This window comes from Pseudorca crassidens, chromosome 20 (genome assembly GCF_039906515.1).
Source record: "Pseudorca crassidens isolate mPseCra1 chromosome 20, mPseCra1.hap1, whole genome shotgun sequence".
NCBI classification, from domain to species: domain Eukaryota; kingdom Metazoa; phylum Chordata; class Mammalia; order Artiodactyla; family Delphinidae; genus Pseudorca; species Pseudorca crassidens.
The window spans coordinates 34001809-34025422 of NC_090315.1; the positions used below are offsets into that span (position 1 = coordinate 34001809).

The 23614-nt window shown below is 41.1% G+C and overlaps 1 protein-coding gene across 1 annotated transcript in view; it reads right to left on the reverse strand.

Moving 5' to 3' along the window:
* Nucleotides 1-1744: 1744 nt before the first annotated feature.
* OGFOD1 (2-oxoglutarate and iron dependent oxygenase domain containing 1) overlaps nt 1745-23614 on the reverse strand; it is a 168046-nt gene continuing 146176 nt past the window's right edge. The window contains exons 5-13 of the mRNA XM_067719838.1: nt 8426-8542; nt 7748-7839; nt 7414-7542; nt 7000-7113; nt 4974-5053; nt 4384-4694; nt 3131-3253; nt 2632-2690; nt 1745-2139 (exon numbers count right to left, since the gene is read on the reverse strand). Coding sequence (XP_067575939.1) covers nt 1978-2139; nt 2632-2690; nt 3131-3253; nt 4384-4694; nt 4974-5053; nt 7000-7113; nt 7414-7542; nt 7748-7839; nt 8426-8542 — 1187 coding nt within the window. The 3' untranslated portion in view covers nt 1745-1977. The remainder of the gene's footprint in view (nt 2140-2631; nt 2691-3130; nt 3254-4383; nt 4695-4973; nt 5054-6999; nt 7114-7413; nt 7543-7747; nt 7840-8425; nt 8543-23614) is intronic.

Consider the following 23614-nt stretch of genomic DNA (forward strand, 5'->3'; position numbering starts at 1 on the left):
TTTTTGTAGTGCGTAGATGATTCTGCTGTGTTGACAGACCATAAACACACTGAGATTAAGGAGAATGTAATAAACACATTTTCATGCTTGTGTAGGATGCTACGACTTAGACTCAGTGCTCCAGAACTCTTAGATGTTACCTACAACCATGAGTCTCAAACTGTTTTCTAAGCTTGGCACACGTGGTGGTTTCACCTGCTCAGCCCTATTCCCCGGGGCTTCCTGGGGTTATGCCGCAAAGACGGTGTTAACTATCTGCAGGAACTTAAAAGAAAAGGCAAGCTTTGAAATTTAAACCATTAGCAACAGAGTAGTACTTGTAATCCCACTTGAGTGTCACCACACTATGGTTAAAAAATTGTGCTCCCCAAAACAGTATGCATGTAAATGCTCCCCCCCATGTTGGTGAGGAAAGACAATATGAGAACTAGTGCTAGGTATTTCTTTTTAGCTCAAGTTTTAAAAATTAGTGTTTGTTTTATAACAACTAATACTGAATATTAGTACATGTGTAAAATTTATAGCTAAATATCCATATAATGAGCATACGTGCTACAACTTTTTTTTACTGATTGGGTACAAGATCAAAATTTTGAAACCATCAACCTAAAAGAAAGTGCAACTCGTTTTCTTCATTTAAGTTCAAATTTTAGTACTCAAAGTTTTAGGAGATTAAAAAAAAGATAAAGCCAAATGCTTTTCCTATTAATGAGTAAAATCCAAAATAAAAGCTACTGCAATACCTAATAATACACGTAAGAAAAGAGGAAGTTAACAGGGAGACAGCACTGGAATGGAATGAGAATAGCATCTTTCTACTAAAGATGCAGTGACACCTTACACCTATCCATGCACGCCCATGCACATGGGTAGCAGTTATTATATAATCCCCTTGAACAGTTCAGGGGAAAAAGAATGTAACAAAATGGACAGCTTCTTGGCATTTTGCCATGGTCTTTAGTCTTTGGTCTCTTCAAGAAAGGCAACTAGTTTGATAGTTGACCCTACAATATTTAGGAAATGAAAGCCATATGTGAGATTAGAAAATCATATAGTCATAGTGGAGGCACAACTCCAGGATGGAAGAGCAGTGGGCACCTGAAAACTACTGCACATCTTCTTTACTGACCAGAAGTTTCTTGTGGCCATGTGGTTTTAGGCCAGGCTTTTTCCAAGGGAACAGACTACACATCGCCTAGTCCATACAGTCCACAGAGAGTCACAGTGGGACAAAGCCACAGGCAGTGGGAGGAAGTGCAATGGGCCCAGAATGAACAGGGTGTAAGGTTCTGTAATCTTCTAAACCTGTGAAATTAGGAAGGACAGAATCTGCAGTCATAAATTCATGAGTCCATATTTTTTAAAAAAAAGTCACTGGAAACATGGATGAACCTTGAAGATTTTATGCGGAGTGAAATAAGCCAGTCACAAAAGGACAGACATTCTATTATTTGTCTTATGAGGAATATGAGTTGTCAGATTCATAGAGACAGAAAGTAGAATGGTGGCTGCCAGAGGCTGGGGGGAGGGGAAAATAGAGTTACTATTTAATGGGGACAGAGGTACAGCTGGGTAAGATGGAAGGGTTCTGGAGATGGATGGTGGTGAAGGCTGCACAACAATGTGAATGTACTTAATGCCACTGAACTGGACACTTGAAAAAGATACATTTTATGTCACGTATATTTTACCACATATTGTTTTTTAATCACTGAAGAAGCCAATATGGAAAATGAACTGAATGTTAAAGAAAAAGACAAAACCCCTTTTTATTTTACATCAAGAGATGAGTACCTAGCTCCAAGGTCAAGGTCTAGGTTGAGAATGATCATCATGAGCCCTACTAAAGGACAACCACACACAGCTTTAAGAACGCTGTCACACAGCTCACCTTGTAGCTCTCCTTCACTCGATGCCTAACTCTTCCAGACGTCCCAGTACTGAGGAAGGGTCTCCTCTTTCCAGCTTTGCCCAACCTTATTCATAATAGACAAATGAAAAGTCCCAGAAACCTGTTCTGTTTGGGAAAGTTTTCTTTTGTTCTAGGCTTCGGTGGTTAATATGCTTGACGAATTTCAGAGTTTCCCTATCTCTGTAGACCAAGGCCAAAGAATTGTTTTCTGGATTCACTGTTAGCAGCTGAAATAGGCAAATACAGTGATACATCAGAACACGGAGATTATATTCTCACCTCTTTTCTTAAACAGACGGTTCCATATCAAATACTCAGCCTCCGGCAATAGAGGATCCTTTAAAGTATCCTTTACTAGGAGGAGCTATTGATCTTGCTGTCCAGACATTTTCCAATAGGCCCCATTCCAGTACATACCCAGAAAAGTTTTACCTAATGCATTGATTTCTTACTACATTGAAAGATTCATGGGAATGCACCATCTGACTCTTAATTTATTTGGAATTTCTTTTAGCTGGGTAGAATGCTTAGTGATTATCCTTTAGCCTCTTTATTCCATGCTGAATACTTTCTACTAGAAATTAGAACCACTGCCAGCCAGACCAATGTGGATTTATCAGCTAAAGACACTGGCAGAAGGTCGTAAAAGTTGCGTCTCTGAAGAATGAAAGTGTCTTCAAGAACTAAAAAAGGATGGTTTGCTATCAGAAGCAACTTACCTCTTCATCTTCTCCTTTGGCAATGTAGGAGGTAAAGCCACCATACTCTGGCTCCCAGCCTTATGAAGGGAAAACAAAGAGCATTCAGAAAGCTCTCACTGCAAGAGTTACATTGATCTGTTTGAATCACTGATCCCATGCTGCTTAAAACGGGGATCTGGGAGTTCAGTAGAACTAACTCTGACTTATGAGCCTGAATTTATCATTCAACCAACACTGAATAAGAACTGAAAACTAAGAACTAAATATAAAATACACCTAGAAGGACAATTACATAAAAGTGCTGGGGGGTTCATTAGATGGAAATTATGATTTAGTTCATCTCCTATACCTTGGTCACAGATACAAATAGTACTTTGAGTTGGGAGATGACTGAAATTCATGACCCCTAAGATCCCTTCCAGCAGAGCTCCTGTGATCTGAGATCCTGGCCAAGGCGAATTACTTGTGATCTTGGTTCAGTTAGAGAGGGTCACGCAGGAGAGACTGTCCCTCTTACCTTCACAGCCACAGTAGAGAAGTAAGTCCAGGGCAAATTCAGTCTTGCTGTTGTCATGGATTAAAGTGTAGTGACCAGTCTTCCAATGCCTCAGTTCCCCCTGGCATGTGGGAACACTTGATTCTAAGAAAAAAAACAACAGAAGGCCAGAAAAAAATAACCTTGATACCACTGCAGATTGCAAAAGAATGATAATTAGGAATAGTTATAGCACTAAAGAGAGACTATTTCCATAAACCTTCAGCTGACCTATTGCTCCATTATATTATTAAATATATAAGCCTTATAATGAAAAAAAGTTGACTTTCTATTTCTCTTTACCATGATTTTCAGATGGAGTATATATTTAGCTGCCAGAAATTTTCTCTAAAATAACATGAATATTGTTAACTAAACTTTACTTTTTAGAGCAGTTTATAGAAAAGTTTCCCAGAAAGTACAGTTCCTCTACTCCTGCCACACACAACCCCTGCCCCTCCCCATCAGTTTCCTCTATTATTAACATCTTGCCTTAGTGTGATTTATTTGTTACAACTGACCAATATTGATGCATTATTAACTGAAGTCCACAGTTTACGTTAGGGTTTGCTCTTGGTATTGTACATTCTACTAGTTTAATGCCATGTGTCCATTCCATCTTGTTTGGAGATGATTAAACGTCCTCTGCTTTTAATAATTTCCTTCTACCTATCTGTCCAAATTCAAGCAAGTTTTTCTTAGGCTGATATTGGTTCTTAGCAGAAAGAAGCCACTCACCTTCCTCTTTATGTTCTTGTGTTTCAAAGTAGGTTTAGGTAACGCCAGTCATATTTCTCTCCACCATTTGTACTACTGTTAGCCTAATAAAATGTACTAGCTGTTCTTCCTACCCGGAATGCTGTCCTAGCAGATCCTTCTTGTCATTCAGATCTGAGCTTGGATGACAGCTCCTCAGACAGGCTGGTCCAGATTGCCCATTCACCTAAGAGGCCACCCAGTCATTCCTCAGCACATACCCCTATTCAGATTTCCTGCAGAGCACCTAGCCTTATTTGATGTTTTCTTGTTGTTCGTGTATCATTTAATCTCTGTCTTCTCCTACTATCAATAGACTGTAAGCCAGGGAGAGCAGAGACCTTGTCTGTCTTCTTCTCCAGTTCCAGAAATAGGGCCTAGCATATAGTAGGTGCTTAAGAAATGTTTGTTGAATGAATAAATGACTGAATTGTGAATACCTAATAGTAAAAGAAGGACAGAACGTAACAGCAGCTTACCTTTCTTTGCATCGTTTTCCTCTGGCTCTGGGTCCATCTGTTCATTGCTCTGCTGACTGCTGTTGCTGATGGCCACCTGCCTGCTCTCTGGCTCAGAACTGTGGCTAGGCCCTTCTTCAGTGTTCTCAGCAGCAGAGGCTGCTTCTCCCTCCTTTTTGTCCTCAAGCTCACCTTCTTCTGAAGGGGCCAAGAAGTGAAGTTTCAGGCCTGTGAAGTTGGAGAGCAGCAAGAACATTGCCTCGGAGCGAAATAATGCCATGCAGTCCTTCAAGATGTCAGGAAGTTTGCTCTCCTCAGCCTTCTCGTAAAACCTGGAAAGCAGCGATGCCAAGGTGTTCATCAAAGCCACAGATGTAATATTACTCATGGGATGAAAGCTGATCATTAGCTTTGTATCTCTCTCCCTAAACCTTGCATAGCTTACTAATGTCCAAGTTGTTACAATAATGAGGTTTTGTTAGGGCCTGCTACTGGATGTCCCTGGGAACAAAACATCATTAGGGCAAATGCCCTATTATTGGAGGTGAGCCTTGCAGACAAACAGGCAGGTGTTGAATGCAGAAGCAAATGTCTTGGATGATGGGTTCTACCTTTTGTTAGGGGGACCTCGGCTGCTCCATTCCACATCTCCTTTCTCCAAAGCCTCACACACCTCTGCAAATTTCTCAGGCTGGAAAAGGAGCAAATGAAGCAGCAGTTAGCAGATCTCCCTATGATCCCACACTGGTCTTGCAGGTACAGCAGCTCTGCGGAATCATGCTGGCTGATTCCTAAAAGGGCCGGGTGACTCTCATCCCTTTCACACAACCTCCCCCAGTCCTGATACACTGAAGCCAGAGCAAAGACTGGATAAATCGTCAGCATGCTTTAGCCAAGTCACCTGAGTGTCAATTTGGGCCATTTCCTTAAGTAGTTGTATGTCTTACGTCAAATTGGTAAACCTCTCAAATTCCTGCATTTATTATAATGAAAATGTCTATATAATAATACAGATTCTTTAGGCCTCAGCTCATTCCCTTGATTTAATCAGCATTCTAAACTTAAAAAGTCCAGTGTAGTACAAGAAGCTGATTAATCTGTTAAAATATTCTCCACAAGAGCCTTTATAAGTACTTGTTTAATGCAGTTTCCCAAGAGTATTCTACAAACAGTAATCCTATCAGTTATAAAACAGGAAAGAGGATCCCGAAGGATGGTTTAGGTGAGCTGAATTAAATAGGGTTAAACAAGTTTATTTACTATTAATACTTCTCAAATTCCTTAATATGCTATGTCAGCTATATAATTCAGAGACAGAGGCAGTATGTAGTGTCTCTCAACCTTTTTTTCAAGGAGGCACCAACTCTTGGGACTGATTCCATGGGACCCAGGGTCACCTGGGAAAAACCACACTCGCATATGTGATCTCATCTGGCCCTCACAACAACTCTTCAAGACAGGCAGGGCAAGTATTATCCCAGTTTAACTGATGATGAAATAAAACTGAGACCTTAGTAATTTGCTCAGGTCAGTAAAACCACGGAGCTAAGACGTGAATATAAAGTCTTCTAGGGCTTCCGTGGTGGTGCAGTGGTTAGAAATCTGCCTGCCAATGCAGGGGACTCGGGTTCAATCCCTGGTCCGGGAAGATCCCACATGCCACTGAGCAACTGAGCCCGTGTGCGCCACAGCTACTGAGTCTGCACTCTAGAGCCCACGAGCCACAACTACTGAGCCCATGCCCCTAGAGCCCGTGCTCCGCGACAAGAGGCCACCATGGTGAGAGGCCCACGTACTGCAGGGAAGAGTGGCCCTCGCTCTCTGCAACTAGAGAAAAGCCCACGCACGGCAATGAAGACCCAACGCAGCCAAAAATAAATTAAAAAAAAATAAAGTCTTCTAACTTCTAACCTGGTTCTCTCTCCACTATAATGTGCTACCTCATCATTCTCAAAACATTTGTTACTAATTTGTTAATCAGCAATCTTTCTGTTATTTAAAAGTAATTGGTAAGTACCATAGTCATCAAATGACTAGGATGGGAACTACACACCACTCATCCCCAATATAGAAGTGTATGTGTGGGACTTCCTGGTGGCGCAGTGGTTAAGAATCCACCTGCCAATGCATGGGACACGGTCGAGCCCTGGTCCAGGAAGATCCCACATGCCGCGGAGCAACTAAGCCCGTGCACCACAACTACTGAGCCTGTGCTCTACAGCCTGCGTGTCTAGAGCCCGTGCTCCGCAACAAGAGAAGCCACCGCAATAAGATGCCCATGCACCGCAACAAAGAGTAGTCCCTACTCACTGCAACTAGACAAAGCCCCCATACAGCAGTGAAGACCCAGTGCAGCCAAAAATAAATAAATAAAATAATTTTTTAAAAAAGTGTGCGTGATTAAGATTCTAGAGAACTGGGGAATACCCAAGGGACTCGACCCACTAACATACGACTGATACCAGTGTTAGCTATTATCATCATTTCTATACTTAATTTGAAGAAGAGGATGACGTAAACATGCTAACCAGGAACAAAACAAAAAGCAACAAAAGCTCTTAGTGATGCCTCTTCACCCACCCAGGAAGCAAGGCTGCACGCCAACTGTGGTATATCGGACAGGATTTGCTGGCCTACCTTAAGGAACTCTTTTAGGAGAATTTCAGAGCTTTCTTCAAATTCTTCTTGAATTTGAACTTGGTACTCCATGTCGAGATAAGTAGGGTTGATCCAATCATACAAAATTTCATGCTACAAAGAAGCAGCAGATGCAAAGGGTGAGTTAATAATTCCTACTGCTTTTGTTCTGAATCATTTTACACTAGTAAAATATATGCAAATCTTCACTTTATAATTTTCTCCTTGTTAAATAAAGTTCTGGAAAGCTCTGCCTTAGACAGACACTATCAAAAGTGTATCTAAGAAGGGTGGAAAGGCAAGCTCAAAGCCTAGTTCTGTTAGCAGGATGAGCCACTTTTAAAACCAGAAAAGCAAATGATACGCCACAGCTTTTCTAAGACAAGAATCCCAGCAACAGGAATTTATCCTTACATCTTGTGGGACGTGAGGGCTCCGAGGTATGAGAGGTTCAAAGTAGGTGGGAGGCCTGGTCAGTAAAGGACCATGAAACCAGCCGCTGATGGACAAACGCGACTTTTCTTCAGACAGGACTTCAGAGACCTGAAAGGACAAGACCAGTAGCACATCAATGCAAAGACCAGCAGGGAAGATTACCAGCCAAGGCTCACTAATTTCAGGACCCTTCACACTAGGTGTGAAAACAACCTGGCCGGACAGTCCAACCGGAAGCCGTCACATTTAGAGAACGGGCGACTGAAAAGCATGCTCTTTGGCCCTCTATGTATTTGTGGTTCACAGTCTTTACCTGGTGAAAGGATACTGGAGACACTTCAAAGAAAACCAGTGTGTTCCACGAAGGGATAAGAGACTTGACAATCTGCTTCGGCTGAAAGTGTTCTGCGTGGGGCGAGAACACATCTGTAAATGTGCTTCATCGTCATTAACCACTTCCCGGCCGCCTCGTTTCACCTTGACAATTTGCCAATTTCTAAGGGTAGCTGAATGTCCCCTCCAGATCCCCATATGCCACCCGTTCCATCTGTTTTATATAGTTCTGCTAGGTGATATCTGTTCTTACTCCACCATCCTCTATTACTGATGAAGGCTGGAAAAGGTTCTGAACGTCTTCTGGAGTCGAGCTCTGGTGTCAGTCATTAAAAAAATAAAAAAGACCCTGACCTCCTATCAGAGGCACTGGTCCTGGCAGATTCATAGCCACGGGTGGCTGCACATGTTCTCTACCCTCCCACGGCCAGCATTCAGAAGCAGGGTCTGACTATTCCTCATCTTAACTCGGCTCTAACTTATCTCTGGAGTAATGATTATTTCAGGCACAACTCAGGAGAGGTGGCTGTCAGGGCTGGCAATTATCCCCCTGCAGTCGCCACTGTAATGAAGAGCTTCCATCTCCCGAGGCGCACAGACAGAGCGTCTAAGGACCCGGAAGTGGCTGCTGGTGTTGAAGAGCACGCCTTTGTCTTACCGTCAACGTTGTACAGGTCCAGGGTGCCCCCCAAGCTCCTGTCCCAGGGAGGAACCAGGTAAAGAATGAAGGCAATCCGGCGTCCTTCCAGCTCGTCGTCATGGCAGAGCAGGGCATCTGCAATAGTTCAGCGCACACCGTAATGTCCCTGTGCGGCAATGAGCAGCGGACATCTGACTCTGCGCTCACTATCAGTCCACCTGCTATTCCTCCATAACGTCAGCTCCTCCAGCTTTAAAATGACACTTACTTCTCCTCTTTTATAATTACAGAAATAAAACTGTCAATATAGAAAACTCTTAAAAACGCTGAAGAACATATATGTAGACTCAGACAATCACTACTAAAATTTTTACATATATTCTTCCAGTATTTTTCAACATACATGTATTTGCTTTTTAAAAAATTGCATCCTACAGTGGTTGTTTTGTGGCTTTTTCTTTTATTACATGGCAAATGTCTTTTCTGTCATCTCTTTTAATGGCTGCATAGTTATTCTAGGACTGAGCAAGATAGGCATCCGGGCAAGGTGGGAGAGGGGAGGGGATGCTATGGGTGAAGTGAGATCATTCCACACGGAGGGGTTGTTTTAATAAACAAACATATTGAAAATAATGGAAGGCAGATTTCTCAGGGTTGAAGAATGGCATTGCAAATATGGAAAAGGAGAAATCTAGAATGAACCCTGTGGTGTGGAAATGAAACCAGAGGAATCAATGTGACTTGTCTAGAGCACAGGAAATACAAGATAACCCTGGAAAATCTTGTTTTGCTAGGAAGTAAGATATAATGATGAGTGAAAGTGAGTGAAACCCACGTAGGGGCCTTCTCGGTGACAGACCTCTTGGTGTTCCCTGCTTATTGCTGATTGGAAAAAGAGGCTATGGAAATAAGCTGTGACTTCCTAGGCCCTCCATGAGAAGCAAAGAGCAGGCCCCAGCAGCTAATGACTGAGGAATAAAGAATGCAGAAACAAAGACAGGGCAGGCAGATGAGAGTAGCCATAACTTAATAAGTCAGTCACAAGGACTCCCAGTTCTGCTTCAATGGTAAAGGTAAGTCTGACACACATTCCTAAGCTGTTTTATAGAAACCAGACCCCCCACACCAGATAAGAAAAGCTGACCACGAGCATGTAGCCCCCAGACCGGCTGGAACCTGAAGATTGAGGATGCTGACCCCTGTGACCTCACCTTGTTACTTCACCATGCACCAATCAGAACTGTGCACGAGCTGATCACACACCCTGTGACCCTCTCCCTTACCTTGCCTTTAAAAACCCTTCCCTAAAACCCATCAGGGAGCCTGGGTCTTTTGGGCATGAGCAGCCCGTTCTCCTTGTCTGGTGCCCTGGAATAAACTACTTTCCCTCACCACAACCTGGTTTCAGGAGACTGGCTTTGCTGTGCATTGTGAGCAAACCGAGTTTGTTTCAGTTAACAGGACATACTAAAAGGATACAGAAGTCAGCTTAAAGGGGCTCCTCTTGATCAAATCAGGGACAATATGAGCATCAACATAATGACAGTAACCATTACATAAACAATAATCCTTAAATTCACACTGACATAAATGAGTGGAGAGAGGGAAAGGTTTTCTTTACAGTAGAATGACAACTAATAAAGAAATGATTTTATTAGGAAAGAAATCACCATTTGGCAACCTGCATAGTAATACTGTAGTAAGAAATATCAGTGGGGGCACGAGGGGAAGATGGCGGAAGAGTAAGACACGGAGATCACCTTCCTCCCCACAGATACACCAGAAATACATCTACACGTGGAACAACTCCTACAAAACACCTACTGAACGCTGGCAGAAGACCTCAGACCTCCCAAAAGGCAAGAAACTCCCCACGTACCTGGGTAGGGCAAAAGAAAAAACAGAGACAAAAGAATAGGGACAGGACCTGCACCAGTGGGAGGGAGCTGTGAAGGAGGAAAGGTTTCCATACACTAGGAAGCCCCTTCGCGGGTGGCGGAGGGGGGGAGCTTCGGAGCCGCAGAGGAGAGCACAGCAACAGGGGTGCGGAGGGCAAAGCGGGGAGATTCCCGCACAGAAGATTGGTGCCGACCGGCACTCACCAGCCCGAGAGGCTTGTCTGCTCACCCGCCGGGGCGGGCGGGGCTGTGAGCTGAGGCTAGGGCTTTGGTCCGAGCGCAGGGAGAGGACTGGGGTTGGCGGCGTGAACACAGCCTGAAGGGGTTAGTGCACCACGGCTAGCCGGGAGGGAGTCCGGGGAAAAGTCTGGACCTGCCGAAGAGGCAAGAGACTTTTTCTTCCTTCTTTGTTTCCTGGTGCGTGAGGAGAGGGGATTGAGAGCGCTGCTTAAAGGAACTCCGGAGACAGGCGCGAGCCGCGGCTAAAAGCGCGGACCCCAGAGACGGGCGGGAGACGCTAAGGCTGCTGCTGCCGCCACCAAGGGGCCTGTGTGCGAGCACAGGTCACTATCCACACCACTCTTCCGGGGAGCCTGTGCATCCCGCCACTGCCAGGTTCCCGGGATCCAGGGACAACTTCCCCGGGAGAACGCAGGGGGGCCTCAGGCTGGTGCAACGGTCATGCTGGTCTCTGCCGCCTCAGGCTCGCCCCACACTCCGTGCCCCTCCCTACCCCCGGACTGAGTGGGCCAGAGCCCCCGAAGCACCGGCTCCTTTAACCCCGTCCTGTCTGGGCGAAGAACAGATGCCCTCAGGTGACCTACACGCAGAGGCGGGGCCAAATCCAAAGCTGAGCCCCTGGGAGCTGTGAGAACAAAGAGAAAGGGAAATCTCTCCCAGCAGCCTCAGAAGCAGCGGATTAAAGCTCCTCAATCAACTTGATGTACCCTGCATCTGACACAAATAGACAACGAATCATCCCAAATTGAGGAGGTGGACTTTGAGAGCAAGATTTATGATTTTTTCCCCTTTTCCTCTTTTTGTGAGTGTGTATGTGTATGCTTCTATATGAGCTTTTGTCTGTATAGCTTTGCTTCCACCATTTGTCCTAAGGTTCTATCCGTCTGTTGTTTTTCTTAAAATTTTTTTCTTAATAATTATTTTTTAATTTAATAACTTTAATATATTTTACTTTATTTTATTTTACTTTAGCTTTTTTCTTTTTTCCTTCCTTCCTTCCCTCCTTCCTTCCTTCCTTCCTCCCACCATCCCTCTCTCCCTCCTTTCTTTCCTTCTTTTCTTCTTTTTCTCCCTTCCTTCCTTTTCTTCCTTCCTTCCTTCCTTTCTTCTTCTACTAATTCTTTCTCTCTACTTTTTCTCCCTTTTATTCTGAGCCGTGTGGACGAAAGGCTCTTGGTGCTGTAGCCAGGAGTCAGTGCTGTGCCTCTGAGGTGGGAAAGCCAACTTCAGGACACTGGTCCACAAGAGACCTCCCAGCTCCACATAATATCAAACGGCGAAAATCTCCCAGAGATCTCCATTTCAACACCAGCACCCAGCTTCACTCAACGACCAGCAAGCTACAGTGCTGGACACCCTATGCCAAACAACTAGCAAAACAGCAACACAACCCCACCCATTAGCAGAGAGGCTGCCTAAAATCATAATAAGTCTACAGAGACCCCAAAACACACCACCAGATGTGGACCTGCCCACCAGAGAGACAAGATCCAGCCTCATCCACCAGAACACAGGCACTAGTCCGCTCCACCAGGAAGCCTACACAACCCACTGAACCAACCTTAGCCACTGGGGACAGACACCAAAAACAACAGGAACTACGAACCTGCAGCCTGCAAAAAGGAGACCCCAAACACAGTAAAATAAGCAAAATGAGAAGACAGAAAAACACACCGCAGATGAAGGAGCAAGATAACCCACCAGACCTAACAAATGCAGAGGAAATAGTCAGTCTACCTGAAAAAGAATTCAGAATAATGATAGTAAAGATCATTCAAAATCTTGGAAATAGAATAGACAAAATGCAAGAAACATTTAACAAGGACCCAGAAGAACTAAAGATGAAACAATGATGAACAACACAATAAATGAAATGAAAAATACTCTAAATGGGATCAATAGCAGAATAACTGAGGCAGAAGAACGGGTAAGTGACCTGGAAGATAAAATAGTGGAAATAACTACTGCAGAGCAGAATAAAGAAAAAAGAATGAAAAGAACTGAGGACAGTCTCAGAGACCTTTGGGACAACATTAAACGTACCAACATTCGAATTATAGGGGTTCCAGAAGAAGAAGAGAAAAAGAAAGGGACTGAGAAAATATTTGAAGAGATTATAGTTGAAAACTTCCCTAATATGGGAAAGGAAATAGTTAATCAAGTCCAGGAAGCACAGAGAGTCCCATACAGGATAAATCCAAGGAGAAACATGCCAAGACACATATTAATCAAACTGTCAAAAATTAAATACGAAGAAAGCATATTAAAAGCAGCAAGGGAAAAACAACAAATAACACACAAGGGAATCCCCATAAGGTTAATAGCTGATCTCTCAGCAGAAACCCTGCAAGCCAGAAGGGAGTGGCAGGACATACTGAAAGTGATGAAGGAGAAAAACCTGCAACCAAGATTACTCTACCCAGCAAGGATCTCATTCAGATTTGATGGAGAAATTAAAACCTTTACAGGCAAGCAAAAGTTGAGAGAGTTCAGCACCACCAAACCAGCTTTACAACAAATGCTACAGGAACTTCTCTAGGCAAAAAACACAAGAGAAGGAAAAGACCTACAGTAACGAACCCAAAACAATTTAGAAAATGGGAATAGGAACATACATATAGATAATTATCTTAAATGTAAATGGACTAAATGCTCCCACCAAAAGACACAGATTGGCTGAATGGATACAAAAACAACACCCATATATATGCTGTCTACAAGAGACCCACTTCAGACCTAGAGACACATACAGACTGAAAGTAAGGAGATGGAAAAAGATATTTCATGCAAATGGAAACCAAAAGAAAGCTGGAGTAGCAATTCTCATATCAGACAAAATAGACTTTAAAATAAAGACTATTAGAAGAGACAAAGGAGGACACTAGATAATAATCAAGGGATCGATCAAAAAAGAAGATATAAAAACTGTAAATATTTATGCACCCAACATAGGAGCACCTCAATACATAAGGCAAATACTAACAGCTATAAAAGGGGAAACTGACAGTAACACATTCATACTAGGGGACTTTAACACCCCACTTTCACCAATGGACAGATCATCCAAAATGAAAATAAATAAGGAAACACAAGCTTTAAACGATACATTGAACAAGATGGATTTAATTGATATTTATAGGACACTCCATCCAAAAACAACAGAATACACATTTTTCTCAAGTGCTCATGGAACATTCTCCAGGAGAGCTCATATCTTGGGTCACAAATCAAGCCTTGGTAATTTTAAGAAAATTGAAATTGTATCAAGTATCTTTTCCGACCACAATGCCATGAGACGAGATATCAATTACAGGAAAAGATCTGTAAAAAATACAAACACATGGAGGCGAAACAATACACTACTTAATAAAGAAGTGATCACTGAAGAAATGAAAGAGGAAATAAAAAAATACCTACAAACAAATGACAATGGAGACACGACAACCCAAAACCTATGGGATGCAGCAAAAGCAGTTCTAAGAGTGAAGTATATAGCAATACAAGCCCACCTTAAGAAACAGGAAACATCTCGAATAAACAACCTAACCTTGCACCTAAAGCAATTACAGAAAGAAGAACAAAAAAACCCGAAAGTTAGCAGAAGGAAAGAAATCATAAAAATCAGATCAGAAATAAATGAAAAAGAAATGAAGGAAACAATAGCAAAGATCAATGAAACTAAAAGCTGGTTCTTTGAGAAGATAAACAAAATAGATAAACCATTACCCAGACTCATCAAGAGAAAAAGGGAGAAGACTCAAATCAAAAGAATTAGAAATGAAAAAGGAGAAGTAACAACTGACACTGCCGAAATACAAAAGATAATGAGAGATTACTACAAGCAACTCTATGCCAGTAAAATGGACAACCTGGAAGAAATAGACAAATTCTTAGAAATGCACAACCTGCCAAGACTGAATCAGGAAGAAATAGAAAATATGAACAGACCAATCACAAGCACTAAAATTGAAACTGTGATTAAAAATCTTCCAACAAACAAAAGCCCAGGACCAGATGGCTTCACAGGCAAATTCTATCAAACATTTAGAGAAGAGCTAACACCTATGCTTCTCAAACTCTTCGAAAATATAGCAGAGGGAGGAACACTCCAAATTGATTCTACGAGGCCACCATCACCTTGATACAAAAACCAGACAAGGATGTCACAAAGAAAGAAAACTACAGGCCAATATCACTGATGAACATAGATGCAAAAATCCTCAACAAAATACTAGCAAACAGAATCCAACAGCACATTAAATGGATCATGCACCATGATCAAGTGGGGTTTATTCCAGAACTGCAAAGATTCTTCAATATACACAAATCAATCAATGGGATACACCATATTAACAAATTGAAGGAGAAAAACCATATGATCATCTCAATAGATGCAGAGAAAGCTTTTGACAAAATTCAACACCCATTTAAGATAAAAATCCAGCAGAAACTAGGCATAGAGGGAACTTTCCGCAATATAATAAACGCCATATATGACAAACCAACAGCCAACATCAACCTCAATGGTGAAAAACTTGAAGAATTTCCACTAAGATCGAGAACAACACAAGGTGGCCCACTCTCACCACTCTTATTCAACATAGATTTGGAAGTTTTCGCCACAGCAATCAGAGAAGAAAAGGAAATAAAAGGAATCCAAATCGGAAAAGAAAAAGTGAAGCTGTCACTGTTTGCAGATGACATGATACTATACATAGAGAATCCTAAAGATGCTAACAGAAAACGACTAGAGCTAATCAATGAATTTGGAAAAGTTGCAGGATACAAAATTAATGCACAGAAATGTCTTGCATTCCTATACAATAATGATGAAAAATCTGAAAGTGAAATCAAGAAAACACTCCCATTTACCACTACAACAAAAAGAATAAAATTTCTAGGAATAAACCTACCTAAGGAGACAAAAGACCTGTATGCAGACAATTGTAAGACACTGATGAAAGAAATTAAAGATGATACAAGTAGATGGAGAGATATACCATGTTCCTGGATCGCAAGAATCAACATTGTGAAAATGACTCTACTACCCAAAGCAATCTACAGATTCCATGCAATCCCTATCAAACTACCACTGGCATTCTTCACAGAACTAGAACAAAAAATTTCACAATTTGTATGGAAACACAAGAGACCCCGAGTAGCCAAAGCAATCTTGAGAATGAAAAACGGAGCTGGAGGAATCAGGCTCCCTGACTTCAGATTATACTACAAAGCTACAGTAATCACGACAGTATGGTAGTGGCACAAAAACAGAAAGACAGATCAAAGGAACGGGATAGAAAGCCCAGAGATAAACCCACGCACATATGCTCACCTAATCTTTGATAAAGGAGGCAGGAATGTACAGTGGAGAAAGGACAGCCTCTTCAATAAGTGGTGCTGGGAAAACTGGACAGGTACATTTGAAAGTATGAGATTAGATCACTCCCTAACACCATACACAAAAATGAGCTCAAAATGGATTAAAGACCTAAATGTAAGGCCAGAAACTATCAAACCCTTACAGGAAAACATAGGCAGAACACTCTATGACATAAATCACAGCAAGATCCTTTTTGACCCATCTCCTAGATAAATGGAAAAAAAAAAAAGATAAACAAATGGGACCTAATGAAACTTCAAAGCTTTTGCACAGCAAAAGAAACCATAAACAAGACCAAAAGACAACCCTCAGAATGGGAGAAAATATTTGCAAATGAAGCAACTGACAAAGGACTAATTTCCAAAATTAATAAGCAGCTCATGCAGCTCACTAACAAAAGAACAAACAACCCAATCCAAAAATGGGCAGAAGATCGAAATAGACATTTCTCCAAAGAAGAAACACAGACTGCCAACAAACACATGAAAGAATGCTCAACATCATTAATCATTAGAGAAATGCAAATCAAAACTACAATGAGATATCATCTCACACCAGTCAGAATGGCCATCATCAAAAAATCTAGAAACAATAAACGTGGGAGAGGGTGTGTAGAAAAGGAAGCACTCCTGCACTGCTGGTGGGAATGTGAATTGGTACAGCCACTATGAGAACAGTACGGAGGGTCCTTAAAAAACTGCAAATAGAACTACGGTATGACGCAGCAATCCCACTACTGGGTATATACCCTGAGAAAACCATAATTCAAAAAGAGTCATGTACCAAAATGTTCACTGCAGCTGTATTTACAATCGTCCGGAGATGGAAACAACCTAAGTGCCCATCATCGGATGTATGGATAAAGAAGATGTGGCACATATATACAATGGAATATTAGCCATAAAAAGTAAGGAAATTGAGCTATTTGTAATGAGGTGGATAGACCTAGAGTCTGTCATACAGAGTGAAGGAAGTCAGAAAGAGAAAGACAAATACCGAATGCTAACACATATATATGGAATTTAAGAAAAAAAAATGTCATGAAGAACCTAGGGGTAAGACAGGAATAAAGACACAGACCTACTGGAGAACGGACTTGAGGATATGGGGAGGGGGAAGGGTGAGCTGTGACAAAGCGAGAGAGAGGCATGGACGTATATATACTACCAAACGTAAGGTAGATAGCTAGTGGGAAACAGCCCCATAGCACAGGGATATCAGCTCGGTGCTTTGTGACCGCCTGGAGGGGTGGGATAGGGCGGGTGGGAGGGAGAGAGACGCAAGAGGGAAGAGATATGGGAACATATGTATATGTATAAATGATTCACTTTGTTATAAAGCAGAAAGTAACACACCACTGTAAAGCAATTATACCCCAATAAAGATGTTGAAAAAAATAAAGTATGTTTTTTAACATGTAACATCAATAAAGAAGGGGAGAAAATTGAGGGTAGTGAAGTTATGATATTAAACACAGTAGAAAGAGTCTACAGCAATATAAGACTGTAAACTTGTATTTGACAAATAGATGCAATAATGAGATAAGTTGTAAAAAAAATTAATGCACAGAAATCTCCTGCATTCCTATACACTAATGATGAAAAATCTGAAAGTGAAATCAAGAAAACACTCCCATTTACCACTGCAACAAAAAGAATAAAATTTCTAGGAATAAACCTACCTAAGGAGACAAAAGACCTGTATGCAGACAATTGTAAGACACTGATGAAAGAAATTAAAGATGATACAAGTAGATGGAGAGATATACCATGTTCCTGGATTGCAAGAATCAACACTGTGAAAATGACTCTACTACCCAAAGCAATCTACAGATTCCATGCAATCCCTATCAAAATACCACTGGCATTCTTCACAGAACTAGAACAAAAAATTTCACAATTTGTATGGAAACACAAGAGACCCCGAGTAGCCAAAGCAATCTTGAGAACGAAAAACGGAACTGGAGGAATCAGGCTCCCTGACTTCAGATTATACTACAAAGCTACAGTAATCACGACAGTATGGTAGTGGCACAAAAACAGAAAGACAGATCAAAGGAACGGGATAGAAAGCCCAGAGATAAACCCACGCACATATGCTCACCTAATCTTTGATAAAGGAGGCAGGAATGTACAGTGCAGAAAGGACAGCCTCTTCAATAAGTGGTACTGGGAAAACTGGACAGGTACATTTGAAAGTATGAGATTAGATCACTCCCTAACACCATACACAAAAATGAGCTCCAAATGGATTGAAGACCTAAATGTAAGGCCAGAAACTATCAAACCCTTACAGGAAAACATAGGCAGAACACTCTATGACATAAATCACAGCAAGATCCTTTTTGACCCACCTCCTAGAGAAATGGAAAAAAAAAAAAAAAGATAAACAAATGGGACCTAATGAAACTTCAAAGCTTTTGCACAGCAAAGGAAACCATAAACAAGACCAAAAGACAACCCTCAGAATGGGAGAAAATATCTGCAAATGAAGCAACTGACAAAGGATTAATTTCCAAAATTTATAAGCAGCTCATGCAGCTCAGTAACAAAAGAACAACCAACCCAATCCAAAAATGGGCAGAAGATCGAAATAGACATTTCTCCAAAGAAGATATACAGACTGCCAACAAACACATGAAAGAATGCTCAACATCATTAATCATTAGAGAAATGCAAATCAAAACTACAATGAGATATCATCTCACACCAGTCAGAATGGCCATCATCAAAAAATCTAGAAACAATACATGTGGGAGAGGGTGTGTAGAAAAGGAAGCACTCCTGCACTCCCGGTGGGAATGTGAATTGGTACAGCCACTATGAGAACAGTACGGAGGGTCCTTAAAAAACTGCAAATAGAACTAAGGTATGACGCAGCAATCCCACTACTGGGTATATACCCAGAGAAAACGATAATTCAAAAAGAGTCATGTACCAAAATGTTCACTGCAGCTGTATTTACAATCGTCCGGAGATGGAAACAACCTAAGTGCCCATCATTGGATGTATGGATAAAGAAGATGTGGTACATATATACAATGGAATATTACTCAGCCATAAAAAGAAAGGAAATTGAGCTATTTGTAATGAGGTGGATAGACCTAGAGTCTGTCACACAGAGTGAAGGAAGTCAGAAAGAGAAAGACAAATACCGAATGCTAAAACATATATATGGAATTTAAGAAAAAAAAATGTCATGAAGAACCTAGGGGTAAGACAGGAATAAAGACACAGACCTACTGGAGAACAGACTTGATATGGGGAGGGTAAGGGTGAGCTGTGACAAAGCGAGAGAGAGGCATGGACGTATATACACTACCAAACGTAAGGTAGATAGCTAGTGGGAAGCAGCCCCATAGCACAGGGATATCAGCTCGGTGCTTTGTGACCGCCTGGAGGGGTGGGATAGGGCGGGTGGGAGGAAGAGAGACGCAAGAGGGAAGAGATATGGGAACATATGTATATGTATAAATGATTCACTTTGTTATAAAGCAGAAACTAACACACCATCGTAAAGCAATTATACCCCAACACAGATGTTGAAAAAAATAAAGTATATTTTTTAACATGTAACATCAATAAAGAAGGGGAGAAAATTGAGGGTAGTGAAGTTATGATATTAAACATAGTAGAAAGAGTCTACAGCAATATAAGACTGTGAACTTCTATTTGACAAATAGATGCAATAATGAGATAAGTTGTAAAAAAAATTAATGCACAGAAATCTCCTGCATTCCTATACACTAATGATGAAAAATCTGAAAGTGAAATCAAGAAAACACTCCCATTTACCACTGCAACAAAAAGAATAAAATTTCTAGGAATAAACCTACCTAAGGAGACAAAAGACCTGTATGCAGACAATTGTAAGACACTGATGAAAGAAATTAAAGATGATACAAGTAGATGGAGAGATATACCATGTTCCTGGATCGCAAGAATCAACATTGTGAAAATGACTCTACTACCCAAAGCAATCTACAGATTCAATGCAATCCCTATCAAACTAGCACTGGCATTCTTCACAGAACTAGAACAAAAAATTTCACAATTTGTATGGAAACACAAGAGACCCCGAGTAGCCAAAGCAATCTTGAGAACGAAAAACGGAACTGGAGGAATCAGGCTCCCTGACTTCAGATTATACTACAAAGCTACAGTAATCAAGACAGTACGGTAGTGGCACAAAAACAGAAAGACAGATCAAAGGAACGGGATAGAAAGCCCAGAGATAAACCCATGCACATATGGTCACCTAATCTTTGATAAAGGAGGCAGGAATGTACAGTGGAGAAAGGACAGCCTCTTCAATAAGTGGTGCTGGGAAAACTGGACAGGTACATTTGAAAGTATGAGATTAGATCACTCCCTAACACCATACACAAAAATGAGCTCAAAATGGATTAAAGACCTAAATGTAAGGCCAGAAACTATCAAACCCTTACAGGAAAACATAGGCAGAACACTCTACGACATAAATCACAGCAAGATCCTTTTTGACCCATCTCCTAGATAAATGGAAAAAAAAAAAAGATAAACAAATGGGACCTAATGAAACTTCAAAGCTTTTGCACAGCAAAAGAAACCATAAACAAGACCAAAAGACAACCCTCAGAATGGGAGAAAATATTTGCAAATGAAGCAACTGACAAAGGACTAATTTCCAAAATTTATAAGCAGCTCATGCAGCTCACTAACAAAAGAACAAACAACCCAATCCAAAAATGGGCAGAAGATCGAAATAGACATTTCTCCAAAGAAGAAACACAGACTGCCAACAAACACATGAAAGAATGCTCAACATCATTAATCATTAGAGAAATGCAAATCAAAACTACAATGAGATATCATCTCACACCAGTCAGAATGGCCATCATCAAAAAATCTAGAAACAATAAACGTGGGAGAGGGTGTGTAGAAAAGGAAGCACTCCTGCACTGCTGGTGGGAATGTGAATTGGTACAGCCACTATGAGAACAGTACGGAGGGTCCTTAAAAAACTGCAAATAGAACTACGGTATGACGCAGCAATCCCACTACTGGGTATATACCCTGAGAAAACCATAATTCAAAAAGAGTCATGTACCAAAATGTTCACTGCAGCTGTATTTACAATCGTCCAGAGATGGAAACAACCTAAGTGCCCATCATCGGATGTATGGATAAAGAAGATGTGGCACATATATACAATGGAATATTAGCCATAAAAAGTAAGGAAATTGAGCTATTTGTAATGAGGTGGATAGACCTAGAGTCTGTCATACAGAGTGAAGGAAGTCAGAAAGAGAAAGACAAATACCGAATGCTAACACATATATATGGAATTTAAGAAAAAAAAATGTCATGAAGAACCTAGGGGTAAGACAGGAATAAAGACACAGACCTACTGGAGAACGGACTTGAGGATATGGGGAGGGGGAAGGGTGAGCTGTGACAAAGCGAGAGAGAGGCATGGACGTATATACACTACCAAACGTAAGGTAGATAGCTAGTGGGAAACAGCCACATAGCACAGGGATATCAGCTCGGTGCTTTGTGACCGCCTGGAGGGGTGGGATAGGGCGGGTGGGAGGGAGAGAGACGCAAAAGGGAAGAGATATGGGAACATATGTATATGTATAAATGATTCACTTTGTTATAAAGCAGAAAGTAACACACCACTGTAAAGCAATTATACCCCAATAAAGATGTTGAAAAAAATAAAGTATGTTTTTTAACATGTAACATCAATAAAGAAGGGGAGAAAATTGAGGGTAGTGAAGTTATGATATTAAACACAGTAGAAAGAGTCTACAGCAATATAAGACTGTAAACTTGTATTTGACAAATAGATGCAATAATGAGATAAGTTGTAAAAAAAATTAATGCACAGAAATCTCCTGCATTCCTATACACTAATGATGAAAAATCTGAAAGTGAAATCAAGAAAACACTCCCATTTACCACTGCAACAAAAAGAATAAAATTTCTAGGAATAAACCTACCTAAGGAGACAAAAGACCTGTATGCAGACAATTGTAAGACACTGATGAAAGAAATTAAAGATGATACAAGTAGATGGAGAGATATACCATGTTCCTGGATTGCAAGAATCAACACTGTGAAAATGACTCTACTACCCAAAGCAATCTACAGATTCAATGCAATCCCTATCAAACTACCACTGGCATTCTTCACAGAACTAGAACAAAAAATTTCACAATTTGTATGGAAACACAAGAGACCCCGAGTAGCCAAAGCAATCTTGAGAACGAAAAACGGAGCTGGAGGAATCAGGCTCCCCGACTTCAGACTATACTACAAAGCTACAGTAATCAAGACAGTATGGTAGTGGCACAAAAACAGAAAGACAGATCAAAGGAACGGGATAGAAAGCCCAGAGATAAACCCACGCACATATGGTCACCTAATCGTTGATCAAGGAGGCAGGAATGTACAGTGGAGAAAGGACAGCCTCTTCAGTAAGTGGTGCTGGGAAAACTGGACAGGTACATTTGAAAGTATGAGATTAGATCACTCCCTAACACCATACACAAAAATGAGCTCCAAATGGATTGAAGACCTAAATGTAAGGCCAGGAACTGTCAAACCCTTACAGGAAAAATAGGCAGAACACTCTATGACATAAATCACAGCAAGATCCTTTTTGACCCACCTCCTAGAGAAATGGAAAAAAAAAAAAAAAGATAAACAAATGGGACCTAATGAAACTTCAAAGCTTTTGCACAGCAAAGGAAACCATAAACAAGACCAAAAGACAACCCTCAGAATGGGAGAAAATATTTGCAAATGAAGCAACTGACAAAGGATTAATTTCCAAAATTTATAAGCAGCTCATGCAGCTCAGTAACAAAAGAACAAACAACCCAATCCAAAAATGGGCAGAAGATCGAAATAGACATTTCTCCAAAGAAGATATACAGACTGCCAACAAACACATGAAAGAATGCTCAACATCATTAATCATTAGAGAAATGCAAATCAAAACTACAATGAGATATCAACTCGCACCAGTCAGAATGGCCATCATCAAAAAATCTAGAAACAATAAACGTGGGAGAGGGTGTGTAGAAAAGGAAGCACTCCTGCACTGCTGGTGGGAATGTGAATTGGTACAGCCACTATGAGAACAGTACGGAGGGTCCTTAAAAAACTGCAAATAGAACTAAGGTATGACGCAGCAATCCCACTACTGGGTATATACCCAGAGAAAACGATAATTCAAAAAGAGTCATGTACCAAAATGTTCACTGCAGCTGTATTTACAATCGTCCGGAGATGGAAACAACCTAAGTGCCCATCATTGGATGTATGGATAAAGAAGATGTGGCACATATATACAATGGAATATTACTCAGCCATAAAAGGAAAGGAAATTGAGCTATTTGTAATGAGGTGGATAGACCTAGAGTCTGTCATACAGAGTGAAGGAAGTCAGAAAGAGAAAGACAAATACCGAATGCTAACACATATATATGGAATTTAAGAAAAAAAAATGTCATGAAGAACCTAGGGGTAAGACAGGAATAAAGACACAGACCTACTGGAGAACAGACTTGATATGGGGAGGGTAAGGGTGAGCTGTGACAAAGCGAGAGAGAGGCATGGACGTATATACACTACCAAACGTAAGGTAGATAGCTAGTGGGAAAGAGCCCCATAGCACAGGGATATCAGCTCGGTG